The sequence below is a fragment of the Bos javanicus genome, chromosome 8 (genome assembly GCF_032452875.1).
Source record: "Bos javanicus breed banteng chromosome 8, ARS-OSU_banteng_1.0, whole genome shotgun sequence".
In the NCBI taxonomy this organism is placed as follows: Eukaryota; Metazoa; Chordata; class Mammalia; order Artiodactyla; family Bovidae; genus Bos; species Bos javanicus.
The window spans coordinates 104,288,425-104,302,806 of NC_083875.1; the positions used below are offsets into that span (position 1 = coordinate 104,288,425).

The following is a 14,382-nucleotide window of genomic DNA, read 5'->3' on the forward strand; positions in this document are numbered from 1 at the left end:
ACGACAGATCTGGAAATAGTGGTTCATCCCCATAGTCACCGAGACACCAAATCAGCAACAGATGCTCCATGGCCAGCCCCAAGGCCACAAGCAGCACAGTGGTGACCCCAAGAGTGGGGCATTCATGGGAACAGAGCTCCTGCCCCCCAAAAACCCCATCCAGGATGGAAGCCTGGCTCCCACTGGCAGAAACCAAATAGGTCTTCCACCCTGGGATGACCTCAAGGGTGAAGGCCATGGAGCCTGGCAGGATAAGATACAAGCACCCTGGGCTTCAGAAACTCAGTGATTCATAAGAAGACTAAATGGCCTTTGTTTCCTCCTTCTGCATTCTTTTGATATTTGACCAATACAGGGTCCTAGGGAGGTGGTGGAACAAAGTCCATAGCTTTTAGAGGGCCTGAAGAGCTAGGGCTGGATCCCTGTGTGAGCCCAAGCAAGGTACTACGCCTCTCTGAGCCTCAGTGACGCATCTATGAAGTGTCCACTTACTAAATGCCATCTATTAATGCCCACCAAAGGGCTACTGGGAGGATTAAATAAGCGTGTATCTAAAGTGTTTAGCACAATGCCTGGTTCATAATAACTGGTTAATAAATAGCATTATTATTATTAAATGCCAGTCAACTCTGGCTGTCCTTAAAGGAACAAACAAGGTTTTATGGCCCCTTCTCTGGTGGGGTTTGCTGGGGGCAGGTGTAAAGGCATAAGAGAGGCCTAAAGGTAAATGCAGAGGCAGGAGTCACTCCTGCCGGGAGGGCGGGACAGTTCCAAGTTCCAGGCGGCCGCCCCTGGGTGAAGGCTGGCAAGTGCAGGGCCTCCTCCTCTGAGCTCTTTTCCCAGCAGTGTTCCAGGACTCACAGGGCCCCTCAGGAGCGAAGGGAGCGGCTGGAAGCCAGGCACAAGGTGCGCTATCGCCCCAGGAAAGCTCTGCACGGTGGCAAGGAGCCCTATTTACAAATAAAGTTTGTTCTTGGCTCCACCACCCACACAGCCAAGCCCCTTTATTCCATTTCAATATGCTTAATTACGTGGAAAGTGCACTGGCAATAAAACAGAATGAATCAGTCCCGGACGCCTGAGTGAGTGTAGGCAGGTGTTAGCATATGCGAGGGCCCTGGGAGGGGAAAGTCCAAGAGTGGCAGGGAATATACTGATAAAATGTTTTACTACGGTGGGGATGGAAGATGCAAGGGCCTTTACTGAAGGGGGGCATTTTAGGAGCAAATAAAGCTTCTGATCGCCTGCAACTGAGAAGCAGACTAAAGTAAATGAAAAACTTCTTCTACGGAATATTTTTCTTCTGCCTTGTTTCAAAATGGAAATCACTTTCTTGTTGCTGCTTCCATGATTATAAAAGTAGCATTTGCTCCATTGAGACACTGTATAAGGATATAAAGAATTAAATGAAAATCATCCATAATCTTACCACCTCAGGATACCCACTATTGACATCTTGGTGTGTGCTGCTGTAGAGGGTTCTCTGGATATGTTTTTGCATACGTATACAATATGCATGAGATCCTGTAGACACGTGGTTTGGCAGCCTGGTTTCCATCGAATAACACACTGCGGACGTCCTTCCGTAGTAATAACAGAAGATCTCGAGCATCATCTTTTTACGGCTGCAGAGTCCTGTGCGCATTATATGATCTGTGTGATCCAGCTATTTGCCTCCTCAGCATGGTCTGGCACCTTCTCCCCGCCTGGCTTTCTGCTTTCAGCCAACACCAGTCTTCCTTTGCATCCTAGAACACTTCTTTCTGCTTCAGGGACTCAGCGTTAGGTGTCCTTTCTGCCCCAAATTCTCCTTCCTCCTTCACATAATTCATCTTTTTCCTTTCAAATTTCCACTGAAATGTTTCTTTCTCCAGGAAGTCTTCCTGGATATCTACCCCCAGACACTGAGAGTTCCATTTATCACATCTTGGTATTTATTGCATTTAAATACACAGTCGTGAAACTTACTCCCCCTCCCCCTTGTCTTCCCACTAGAAAATAAGCTCTCGGAGGGCAGGGACTGTGTCTGTCTTTCTCAGCTGAGAAGCCACAGGGCAAGTACAGTGTCTGGCATGCAGAAGTGCTCAGTATACATGCGCTGATCACGTGGAAGGAATCGAAGGAGAGGCAGCCAGGGAGCCCCGCTTCCCGCATTAATGCCTACTTCCTGCCTGCCTGCCAAACGATCTGCCAGCAGGTCACCTACTTTGGCACCTCTCTGTGGGTACAGGAGCCTCCAGGTGAAGGAGAATAGATCACGGTCCTGTGCCTGGGCGCCCGCTGGTGCTCCCCGGCCAGAGATAGTCCCAGAGATCTGCCTGCCCAACTGTTAAACTGCTCACGGCCCAAGCTGGGAAACCAAGGCCCAGAGATGGTGACTGCAACCACTAAACTAAAGTACGCTTGCTCCATGGAAGAAAAGCTATGACAAACCTAGACGGCTTATTCAAAAGCAGAGACATCACTTTGCTGACAAAGGTCTGTTTAGTCAAAGCTATGGTAGTCATGTAAAGGATGTGAGAGTTGGACCGTAAAGAAGGCTGAGTGCTGAAGAATTGGTGCTTTCAAACTGTGGTGCTAGAGAAGACTCTTGAGAGTCCCCTGGACTGCAAGGAGATCAAACCAGTCAATCCTAAAGGAAATCAGTCCTGAATACTCATTGGAAGGACTGATGCTGAAGCTGAAGCTCCAATACTTTGGCCACCTGATGTGAAGAGCTGACTCATTGGAAAAGACACTGATGCTGGGAAAGACTGAGGGCAGGAGAAGAAGGGGGTGACAGAGGGTGAGATGGTTGGCAGGCATTACTGACTCAATGGACATGAGTTTGAGCAAACTCTGGGAGATAGTGAAGGACAGGGAAGCCTGGCGTGCTGCAGACCACGGGGTCACGAAGAGTCAGACACGACTTAGCAACTGAACAACAACAACAACAAATAATTGCTTTGTTAATATTGTGTTAGTTTCTGTTGTACAACAGCATGAATCAACTATATGTATACATATATCCCTCCCTCTTGAACCTCCCTCCCACCCACCTGCTTCCCACCCCTCTAGGTCATCACAAAGCACCAAGCTGTTTCCTGTGCTATACAGCAGCTTCCCACTAGCTATCTGTTTTACACATCAGTTCAGTTTAGTCTTCTCCAACACCACAGTTCAAAGGCATCAATTCTTCGGTGCTCAGCTTTCTTTATGGTCCAACTCTCACATCCATACATGACTACTCGAAAAACCATAGCTTTGACAAGATGGACCTTTGTCGACAAAGTAATGTCTCTGCTTTTTAGGTATGAGAAGGAAATGGCAACCCACTCCAGTGTTCTTGCCTGGAGAATCCCAGGGACAGGGGAGCCTGGTGGGCTGCCGTCTATGGGGTTGCACAGAGTCGGACACGACTGAAGTGACTTAGCAGCAGCAGCATATGTATGTCAATGCTACTCTAAATCCATTCATGGGGCTACACCTTTATAACCTAATCACCTTCCAAAGACCTCACCTCCTAGTATCATCACTTTGGGAGTTAAGAGTTTCAAGGTATGAATTTGGGAGGAACACATTCAGTCTGTAACACAGACACACAATAATTTTAACCTTTATCATTAATGCCATCGAGTGTATTCTTCATTTTCTTCTGAGAAAGAGATGCTGTATATTATCATTATCTAGGAAGGGGAAGGGGAACAGTGAGGTGGAGGGATTCTCCAAGGTCACAAGGCTTCGATAACAAAAGCAGCAACGCTGGGATCCGGCCTCCAGACCCAGAGCTTGCCTCATCGTGTTGTGTTTCCTAGGGGGATCCCCCTGAGCCACGTCACGGAGGAGGAGGTGCGGGCAGCCTCCTGACCCCCACTCTGACCCGCCGTGACCCTTCTTCTCATCCACATGGAGAACCAGCTTCCCCGGGTCAGTAGAGCACTCAGGCCCTTTGTTATGAAGACGCAAGCTCATCTCCTGCCTTCTTCCCCAGCCTCACACGTGGCTAGTGGCCCATCAGGTCACACCTGGTCAAACCACATGGCTCCTTCAGCCAGAAAGCCCTGCAGCCCAGCCCCTTCACCCTTATCCTCTCATCCACCGGACTTGGCTCAAATGCCACCTGTACCCAGGGTCACTGCCGCCACAGCACCTTTGGCCATAGGATTTAGCCACAAAGCATGCTGCTACTTATCTAAGGAATCTGTGTCTGGGGTCCAGTGTAACACAGTCTCCGCCTCACCCACTGTACCTCCCCAAAGCCCTGGGGCAGTTCCTGGCCCTCCTCACTGGGGGATACAGTGTAGCGGTTAAGCCCATGGGCTTTGGAGCTAAGGCTGCTGGGCTCAAACCCTGCTCTGCTCGCCATCGGCTGCATGACCTTGGACAAGTCTGTTTAACCTCTACAGCCTCAGTTTCCCCAACTGGACAATGGGGGTAAGAACATCTCACACCACAAGGCAGGATAATGTTCAGAGAGATGATATGTGTGACATTAAGGACAAATCCCGGGCACGCAGCTGGCCCTCTTCAAGATGAGCGCTAACTGCTGGTTGCCCTGGATCGAATGCCAGCCCTGAAGCTGCCCAATGCGACCCCATCCCAGCCCACAGCTGCCTCTCCTCTTCCCTCTCCAGGTGTCACAATAAACCCCAAAATCAGGGCCATCGCCGGTGTTTATAAAACAGCAGCCTCAAAGAGCTCAGGCTGGCCCGCTGCCCTCAGCGTGTGGGAGGGTGCCCTGTGGGAGGATCACTAGGAGAACTCCAGGCCTGGGAGTGGGGGGGTGAGGTGTTCTGAGCTGTGAGCTGTGAAGGAGAGTCGTGGAGCCAGGGGAGGGCTCCCGGCTGGGACAGGTCCTTGAGGCGGGGTGCTGACTGCTCTGCTGGACATCCCATTGCAATCAGCGGCCCAGAGTTCCACACATAGGAACCTTCCCTCCCTCTCTCCCAGGCCTGCAGCCCAGCGCCCCATCCCTCTCCCTGGAGTCAGGGGTCTCTCACCTTGAGCCCGCTGCTCTCTGCTTCGGAGCCTGGGTCCACGCCGGTGACGTAAATGCCCAGGCCGTACTCCGCTCCCCCGCGGATGGTGAGGCCCAGGGACCGGCCGTCCCCCAGCACCAGGTTCACCTGCAGGGGGAGAGGAGACAGTATTGGAGGGCCTGGAGGGCACCGGGAACTTCGGGGTGCAGGGGGCGGCCGCTTGAAGGGCCCCCTCCCGTACTCTGAAGGGCACACCTACTCGGGCTTGCAAGGTGTCCTGGAACATTCTGGTTTCTGCCCCAGCTCTGCCCCCGACGCACTGAGTGACGCGGGGAAGTCCCTCTCCCTTCCTGGGTCACAGGCACAAGTGAAGTAAAGGGAAGGCCCCGAGGAAGCGACCTCTAGGGACCCCCCGGTATTGACACCCCAGGTTTTCATGTTTCCCTCACACCACGGGGGCCCGGACTCTCTCGGCCCCCACTGGCCGCCCTTGACTTCACACCCTTCAGTCAAGGAGTACCTGTCAGGCCCAAGGCCTCCACCCAGCTCCCCCACCTCCCGTCCTCTGATCTGAGGATCCAGGCTGAGTCCAGGATCAGGGCCCACCACCAGGCAGGCCACCTGCAGCGTCCCCCGCCTCCCAGGGGCCTGGTCTCCTGCCTCCCTGGGGGTATCCTGCTCTGCCACCCGTCCTCCCAGGCCACGGCAGTGTCATTTCAGCAGCCCTTCATCTCACAAACACGGGGAGTGCCCACCGAGTGCAGACCCAGTGCCAGGCCAGGGATGTGGAGATGACCCAGACACAGGTCTGCCCCCAAGGGCGCCGAGTCCTGAGGGGCAGAGAGACCAGCAAACAAACCTTCAGGGTGCCACGTGATCAGAGCCAGATGGGGTGACCTGGGGGCCATGTGGGTGCAGAGAAGGAGCAATGGCCCTGCCTGGAGATGGGGGTTGGATGGGGGGAACTTTCTGGAGAAGTGACATACTTCATGAAGAACTGGAGAAGGGAGGCATGGTGGCTGGAGCAGGAAGCGCTGCAGGTGGTGGGGGAGGCTGAGGGGGGTTTATCAAGAGGCTAGCGCAGAAGCCTCAGTATCCATGAGGGAGACTGGTGTGCTTGGCCAATTACAAAAAGAAGTCGCCAAACAGTTGAAAGTGCTAGTTGCTCAGTCATGTCTGACTCTTTGCAACCCCATGGACTGTAGCCTGCCAGGCTCCGCTGTCCATGGGATGCTCCAGGCAGGAATACTGGAGTGGGTTGCTATTCCCTTCTCCAGGGGATCTTCCTGACCCAGGGATAGAACCCAGGTCTCCCTCATGGCAGGCAGATTCTTTACTGTCTGAGCCACCGGAGAAGCAGAACAGCTGAAAACTTACCCCAAAAAAGGGCAGAAAACACCCCGAAACAAGTTAAGACCCAGTGGCATGTAAGGGACCCAAACAGAGCACAGTGTGACCGCTCACAGGAGATGGGGAGGCAGAGGTTGCGGCAGGCATTGGGGAGGGCAAATGTCGTGGAGTCAGTTAGGAAGCCATTCAACTAGCTATCTCTTTCTGAAAAGTCATTCACCCGACAGTTATCAGGGGCTCTGCACCCATCAGGCGCCCCTTACATCTATTATCTCACTTCATTCTTCAGTCCTCCCCTCTGGAGATCAGGGGGGAAGTAACTTGCCCAGGGTCACGTAGCCAGTCCCCTACTGGTCAGGGGGAGGTCCTGGAGAAGACAGACTCAAGTCCAAACTGACCATGAAGATTGTCGGGGGAGAGAGCAGAAAGGAACCTGGGAGCACACAGATGGCTGTGTCCCCTTCAAATACTAAAGATGAAACAAGCCCCACGGCTTGCCGGTCACTTCCCCGTAAATCCTTTACATGGGAATAAAATGGAGTCTTCATCACAGGACTATAATAACAGACCTACCCACAGCAGGGTATCTGCTTCAATCACCTGCTGGCAACTCCACCAGCACTTGGCAGGAAACAAAACTCATCTAAGGGAAAGGGCACTCACTATGTGAGAGGCATCCTGGCACAGTGAAAAGAAGACCATTCAGGCTAATAATAAGAATATAAAAATAATAACTCATTAAAGCAATTGGTTACTGAATGTACTGCGTCTTTCCTAAATCCCTACTCAACACTTCACATGCCTTACCCCCTTTAGTTCTCTTTCCTCTTCTGTGGTTTCTCTTATTATCCCCAGTTTCCAGATAAGGAAACTGAGGCTGGAGACGTGAAATGGCCTGGCCAAGATCACAGAGCTGGCAGCTGGCAGAGCCCAGCCGTTTAACCAGCTTGCCGCATTGCCTCCCAGAGGACTGAGTTCACATCCTGCTTCTGCCCTTTACTCCTGGGCAACTCTGGGGCAAGGCCCAATGCTTTTCTGATCTTCAGTTTCCCCATCAGTGAAATGAGAGCCACACAGCCTAGCTGGGGCAGGCACTGCCATCCTTCTTCCAGCCCCCGCTTAGAACCCCAAGGAAGCAATGTGAACAGCCCCGGGAGATGACATCCATAAATATTTGGGGGCAAAAAAACGATATGAAAGGTACCTAGCATGTAGGCAGTGATGGATAAATGATGGTTGTTGCTGCCATGAATTACTGTGTCCCAGGCACCATCCTCTGTGCACACGATTTATTGATTCTTGAAACAGCCCCGTGTGGCTCCTGTGATCACCCCCAAATCACGGCTAGGGAAGCTTAAGTGACACACCCAAGGTCAGGTGACTCACCCAAGGTCACACAGTCCAGGAATTCTGAAACCAGGGGTGATACTGTGATTTATACTAAGAAATACATATTTTTGTCTTTGTCCTCCTTCCTGGCAATAAGCTCCGGAAACTTTGTAGATTCCTAAGTGATAAGACCACTAGGGGCATCTTTCGTTCTCATAAGGCGACTCTGGGTGCCTGGAAGGCATCTGGTCACCAGAAAGACCCAGCCATGATCAGAAGCTTGGAATTTTCAACACCACCCCCATCTGCTTCAATGACCTGCTGGAAACTCCACCTTCCCCACTCTCCAGAGACGGAAGAAGCGCTAGAAATGGAGTTAATAACTGGTCATGCCTATATGATGAAGGCTCCATAAAAATCCCAATTGTATGGGGTTCAGAGAGCTTCCGGCTCAGTGGACAGGTGGAGGTATGGGGAGTGTGGTACATCCGGAAGGGGCGTGGAAGCTCTGAAACCCTCCCACACACCCTGCCCTACGCACCCCTTCCGTCTGGATGTTCATCTATCCTTTATCATGTCCTTTATGATAAACTGGTAAACAGTAAGTAAACTATCTACCTGAGTCCCATGAGTCATTTTAGCAAATTAATCAAGCCGAGACAGGGTCATGGGAACCTCTGAGTTATGCCAATTGGTCAGAAGCACAGGTGATAAGCTAAACTTGAAACTGGCATCTGGAGTGTGGCAGTGTGGGAGGTGTCCATTGGACTGAGTCTTTAACCTGTGCGACTGGACACTGTCTCCAGGAAGAGCGTGTCAGAATTGAGTTAAATTATAAGACACCCAGCTGGTGTTCCAGAGAATTACTTGGTGGAGAAAACCTGCACACATCTGGTGTCAGAGCACCCTGAATGTGATGATAAAGGAGAAACACAGGAGGAGCACTGTAGGATTTCCTTATACGGACTTCAGACCCAGTTCCAAACCCTCCTCACCTTCCATACCCAGCTGGTTCCCAGCCTAAACCAAAGGGGCAGGTCCCACCTTGTCTCTGCAGTTACTGAAGGGATGAGCTTGGGGGAGGGAACAGCTGCTGCTTCAGAGGATCTGCCTGCTTAGCCCAGATTGGGGCCGTGGCTCTGAGAAGCCACTGAGACTTGCCCACTTGCTCAGTGACCCTGGTCAGGGATGGGCAGTAGGGGACATTTGAGTCCTGCATTTTAAAACAGTCACTCATGCAATTAATACTTCTGACTAGTCAAGGCTATGGTTTTTCCAGTGGTCATGTATGGATGTGAGAGTTGGACTGTGAAGAAAGCTGAGCACTGAAGAATTGATGCTTTTGAACTATAGTGTTGGAGAAGACTCTTGAGAGTCCCTTGGACTGCAAGGAGATCCAACCAGTCCATCCTAGAGGAGATCAGTCCTGGGTGTTCATTGGAAGGACTGATGTTGAAGCTGAAACTCCAATACTTTGGCCACCTCATGCGAAGAGCTGACTCATTTGAAAAGACCCTGATGCTGGGGAAGATTGAGGGCAGGAGGAGAAGGGGGCAACAGAGGATGAGGTGGTTGGATGGCATCACCAACTTGATGGTCATGGGTTTGAGTGGACTCCGGGAGTTGGTGATGGACAGGGAGGCCTGGTGTGCTCTGGTTCATGGGGTTGCAAAGAGTCAAATACGATTGAGTGACTGAACTGAACTGAACTGAAGCATGTGCACTGTGCCAGGCCCTGATTCAGGCCCTGTGAGTGCACCAAAGCACAGCACCAGTGGTGGGGAGGAGGCCCTACCCTTGTCTCCATTTTATAGAAGAGGAGGTTGAGGCTCAGAGGGGTTATGTAACTTCTCCAAGGTCACACAGCTGGCAAGTGGTGGGGTCAGGATTTGAAGCCAGGCAGTCTGGATCCAGTGTCTTACTCTTCCTGTCATGCTGACGAGATCCCGTCTAACCCCCACAGCAGATCTGTCCTAGGTTTTTTATACAGAGACCACATCTGTACCATAGAGACTACGGGCCAGTGCAGAATGGGAAGCTGGAATGAGGAACAACTCTGCACCCTATTCACCTCTGAGCATGTGACCGTGACTTGGGAGCAGACAGGCCTGATTCTTGCAGGAGTTACCTGTGTTCCTCCCTTCTGTTCCGTCCTGCAGCCTCTGGGATGGTTCTCACACTCCAGTGTAGAGAAGAGCCTTACTAGCAAGGGCTGCAAAATCAGAACTAGCTTGGGACAGTGGAGCAGCTTTCAAGGACAATATCATACCGGGGATTTTTACATCACTTTTGCCTTGAGAACTCATTTGCCTAGAAGGTGTGTCCCTACGAGGGTTGAGGTTAGGCTTTTTGGAGTTTGGCATGGGAAGTCCAGAGTCTGGGGTGGCTATTTGGAATACCGGATGAGACCAGGCGGCTGGAGAGAAGAGAATCGGGCCAAGGAGCCACAAGTGAGGGCTCCGGAGACATTTCCCCTATGCCCGTGCTCAGTGGCAAAACAGGGGCTACAGACTGTATCAGCAGGAGGAGGAAGGGGACAATGGAGAAGCTTCTCTCGTGTGGGTCAGGGCACTTCCTGCCTCCCGGACTATCTGTGTTCCCTCTGGAGCCTGACTGTCTCAGCTTCTGCCTTCTGCACACTCGCGTTCGTGCATGCTCAGTCACTTCAGTTGTGTTCGACTCTTTGCAACCCTATGGACTATAGTCTGCCAGGCTCCTCTTCTCTCGACAAGAATGCTGGAGTAGATTGCCATTTCCTCCTCCAGGGGATCTTCCTGACACAGGGATCAAACCCGTGACACTTACATCTACTGCACTGGCCACTAGCGCCACCTGGGAAGCCCTTCTGCCTTCTACATTCCTATATAAGTTACTCCAAGACACCCACAGGGCACCTTCCATCCTCCCAACCTTCCCACCCACTCAATTCCAGTGCCAGGGTCCTTTTCTCTAAGCCTTGAAGATGCCACATTTATTCCCACTTCAGGGCCTTTGCACATGGTGTCCTAGCTGCCTGGTATTTTCAACGCTCAGAATGATACACAGCAGCTCCATTTTCCTCTCGGTCTCAGCTCAGAAGTCACCTCCTCAGGGAGACCCTCCCAGCCCACCTCATCTGAAGCAGGGGCTCCCTCCCCATCACTCTCCATCACCCTTCCTGATTTTATTTCCTTCCATCAAGCCTCACCATCTTAATTATCTTGTTCAAATATGCTCATTTCTGGACCATCGTCTCATTCCTCCTGTGACGTCCAAACTCACCAGTAGCTTCCCCAGAGCAGGGCTTCATGTCTTCTGGCCATTTCTCCATTCCCACCTCCCATGACAGCACCAGGAATACCACAGGTGCTCACTAAGCATGGGCTGACTCACTCAGTGGATCCTAGTTGCTGCGGCACCTGAGTCTTGGATTTTGCATCTCCAAAATGTTGCTAAGGGCACCTACCCCACAGAGCAGCCACAAGGATATGGGAAGATGCTGTAAGCAAAAGCCAGCACATGGCGAGCTCTTCCCTGATCATAATTACTACCCTAAGATCATGCCCTCCAGAGGGAAGGCTTGAGAAAAAGATACAAGTTCTCTGCCCAGCCCTGGAAGGCTGGCCTTGAAAATGACTCAATGCCATAGGCTGTGCCGCTTTCTCGAGATGGCCAGAGAACAGCAGCGCCTGGCGGGAGGCGGGCATGAGCCCCTTTCTGCGGCCAACCAGCCCTGGCCCCCTTGAAGAAGCCCAGGCAGGTGCCGGTGGTGCATAGGAACTGGCTACCCCGCTGCCTCTCTGCCGGCAGAAAACCCCGCCACCTCTGCTGGATCCAGCATACTGATATTTGAGCAAAGAACACAAAACACATTAAATAAATGTTATGGTCTTATCGACAGGAAAGGAGAGCTAAGAAAGAGTCTCCGGAGGGAAGGCGCTTGGCTCAGAGCCCCAAGCTGTGTCAAGGTCTTAAAACGTCAGAGAGCTGCTTACAGGAAGGACTTTCTTGGTCCCAGGAGCAACGAAAGGGTGCAAGGCAAACAGCACCCCGGGACCATCTCTCAGTCCTTTCTCAATTTTATTAAAGAAACAATCATGGTCTTGGGGAAGGAAGGCTCTAGGGGGGACATTGAGGCCCCTGCCCTCTTCTTCGGGTTACAGCATCCCATGGTGCTTTGGGCTACAACCCATTCCCCACCAACCACAGTACTGGTTTGATTCTGTCAATCAAAGGCACCTCCCTGCCAGCCAATCAGGTGCTCCCTTCCCGATACACGAATCTTGAGCGAAAGGATGCAGAGAACAGAAACCGTGGGGACCCCTTTCTTCCTGGGGGCTGTATCTTGAGTTCCTCAGCTTCAGTTCTGGGCTTGCCCACACACTGCCAGTCAATTCTGACTTTGTGGAAGGTGACCAGGACCAGTTTCCGTTCCTTACAACCCGAGACCCACACTGCAAAAGGTGCCCCGTGAGGCTTGGAGTCCTGGCAGCTGCATGTGGCCATGCGCCTGGATCTGGGGCACTGAGGAGTTAAATCATCGCGAGTGTAAATCATCTGAGCATCTTCTCTTCCTCTGTCCACTCTTGGGGCTACATGAAGACTAGGCTTCAACCATAAGGGGCAAAATATCACAGAAGACAGCAGAGGGAGAACAGAGCTGCCCCCCAAGCCTAGAGGGTCCCCTATACTCTGCCATGGAGAACTGATGCTTTCTAATTGTGGTTCGGGACTCTTGAGAGTCCCTTGGACTGCAAGGAGATCAAACCAGTCAACCCTAAAGGAAATCAACCCTGAATATACATTGGAAGGACTGATGCTGAAGCTGAAACTCCAATACTTTGGCCACTTGATGCGAACAGCTGACTCATTAGAAAAGACCCTGATGCTGGGAAAGACTGAAGGCAGGAGGAGAAGGGGACAACAGAGGATGAGATAGTGGGATGGCATCACTGACTCAAAGGACATGAATTTGAGCAAACTCTGGGAGATGGTGAAGGACAGGGGAAACCTGGCATGATGCAGTCCATGGAGTCACAAAGAGCTGGACATGACTGAGCAACTGAACAAATAACAACACGGGAATTGAGGTAGATGAAGCCCAGAGCCCCTACAAAACCAAGGCCTTTCTTCCAGGCTCTAAGAAGTTTCCCTGTTCTGGGTTTGGCAAGGAGAATGGCATCTCAGTGGCCAGCTCCCCCACCCCGACTCCCACCAGCCCTCCATCTCCAGGAGGCCCTGCGAGGCCAAGGCCAGGAGGCTCACCTTTTTCTCATCCCCGCCTTGCAGGAGGTGTAGGGTGCTCCTCCGGTCACCCTCATGCTGCCGCAGGGCGCTGCCGTGGGGCTGGGGCAGGCCTGAAGGTGGGGAGATGCTGCGGCCCTGGGGGTCCACCCAGGTGTAGATGTGGTTGGTGACGTAGCCACCGGGGATGCGCCCCGCTGAGTACACCGACAGCACCAGCTTCTTGGAGCCCTTGAGAGCCTAGAGAGAGAGAGAGACACCTGTTAGCAGGAAAGGGGATGGTGAGAGATTGTCCAGAACCTGCTTCCTCTTAGGACACTGCACACAGAGGAGGCAGCCAGCCCCTATGTCTCTTCCCTTTCCCAGCCCTCAGTTTTGTCTTAGGGAAATGAGGACATCTGTCCCACCCCACCCCATCCCTCACCTTGAAGTGGTCCAAACACAAGAAATAGGACCTCTCAGCAAATCTTTGCTCAAGAGTCGATGGAACAGGCCTACAACTGCATCCTTAGAAAGGCCTGCTGGGCTGCCCTCTGGGAACATGGACTCTGAATGTTCCCACCATTCCTTACTTGATATGGGAGGCTCACCGTGCCGGGACTATTTGTGCAAACAACGTAGTGGTCTGGAAGGTGGGTATAGGCAGAGGCGCCTACAGGACCAGCCCCCAGATCAAAGCCCCCTGGTGTGAGTCTGTAGAGCGTGCCTGGAAGGCATTTCACACATCAACACGACTCAGTGCCGGCGGAATCAAGCGCACCCCGTGTGACTGCACAGGGACAGGACTCAGGAGCCACGCCTGGTCTCCTGCCGTCCAGCCCCGTGTGCTGTTCTCCACACTCACTGTGCTGTGTACCCTTTCTCTGTAACAAATCTTAGCCACTAGCACAAGCATATGCTGAACCCACGAGCCCTCACGGAAACTAGGGAAGATCTCGACGACCCCAGTAGAGAGTTAAGAGAGAAAAATACTGATAATAATGGCCATCACTTTATGGCAAATAGAAGGGGAAAAAATGGAAACAGTGGCAGATTTTATTTTCTTGGGCTCCAAAATCACTGTGGATGGTAATTGCAGCCATGAAATTAAAAGACACTTGCTCCTTGGAAGAAAAGCTATGACAAACCTAGACAGAGTGTTCAAAAGCAGAGACATCACTTTGCTAACAAAGGTGCATATAGTCAAGAGTTACGGTTTTCCCAGTAGTCATGTTTGGATGTAAGAGTTGGACCATAAAGAAGGCTGAGTGCCGAAGAATTGATGCTTTCAAACTGTCGTGTGGAAGAAGACGCTTGAGAGTCCCTTGGACACCAAAGAGATCAAACCAGTCAACCCTAAAGGAAATCAACCCTGAATGTTCATTAGGACTGATGCTGAAGCTGAAGCTCCAATACTTTGGCCACCTGATGTGAAGAGTTAATTCACTGGAAAAGACCCTGATGCTGGGAAAGATTGAGGGCAAGAGGAGAAGGGGGCAATAGAGGATGAGATGGTTGGATGGCATCATCGACACAATGGACA

The 14,382-nt window shown here is 51.9% G+C and overlaps 1 protein-coding gene across 2 annotated transcripts in view; it reads right to left on the reverse strand.

Annotated features, from left to right (window-relative positions):
* WHRN (whirlin) overlaps positions 1-14,382 on the reverse strand; it is a 90,314-nt gene that overhangs the window by 49,794 nt on the left and 26,138 nt on the right. For both annotated transcript variants that reach the window (XM_061426622.1, XM_061426623.1), the window contains exons 2-3: positions 12,882-13,100; positions 4,980-5,105 (exon numbers count right to left, since the gene is read on the reverse strand). In XM_061426622.1, the coding sequence (XP_061282606.1) occupies positions 4,980-5,105; positions 12,882-13,100 (345 nt within the window). The remainder of the gene's footprint in view (positions 1-4,979; positions 5,106-12,881; positions 13,101-14,382) is intronic.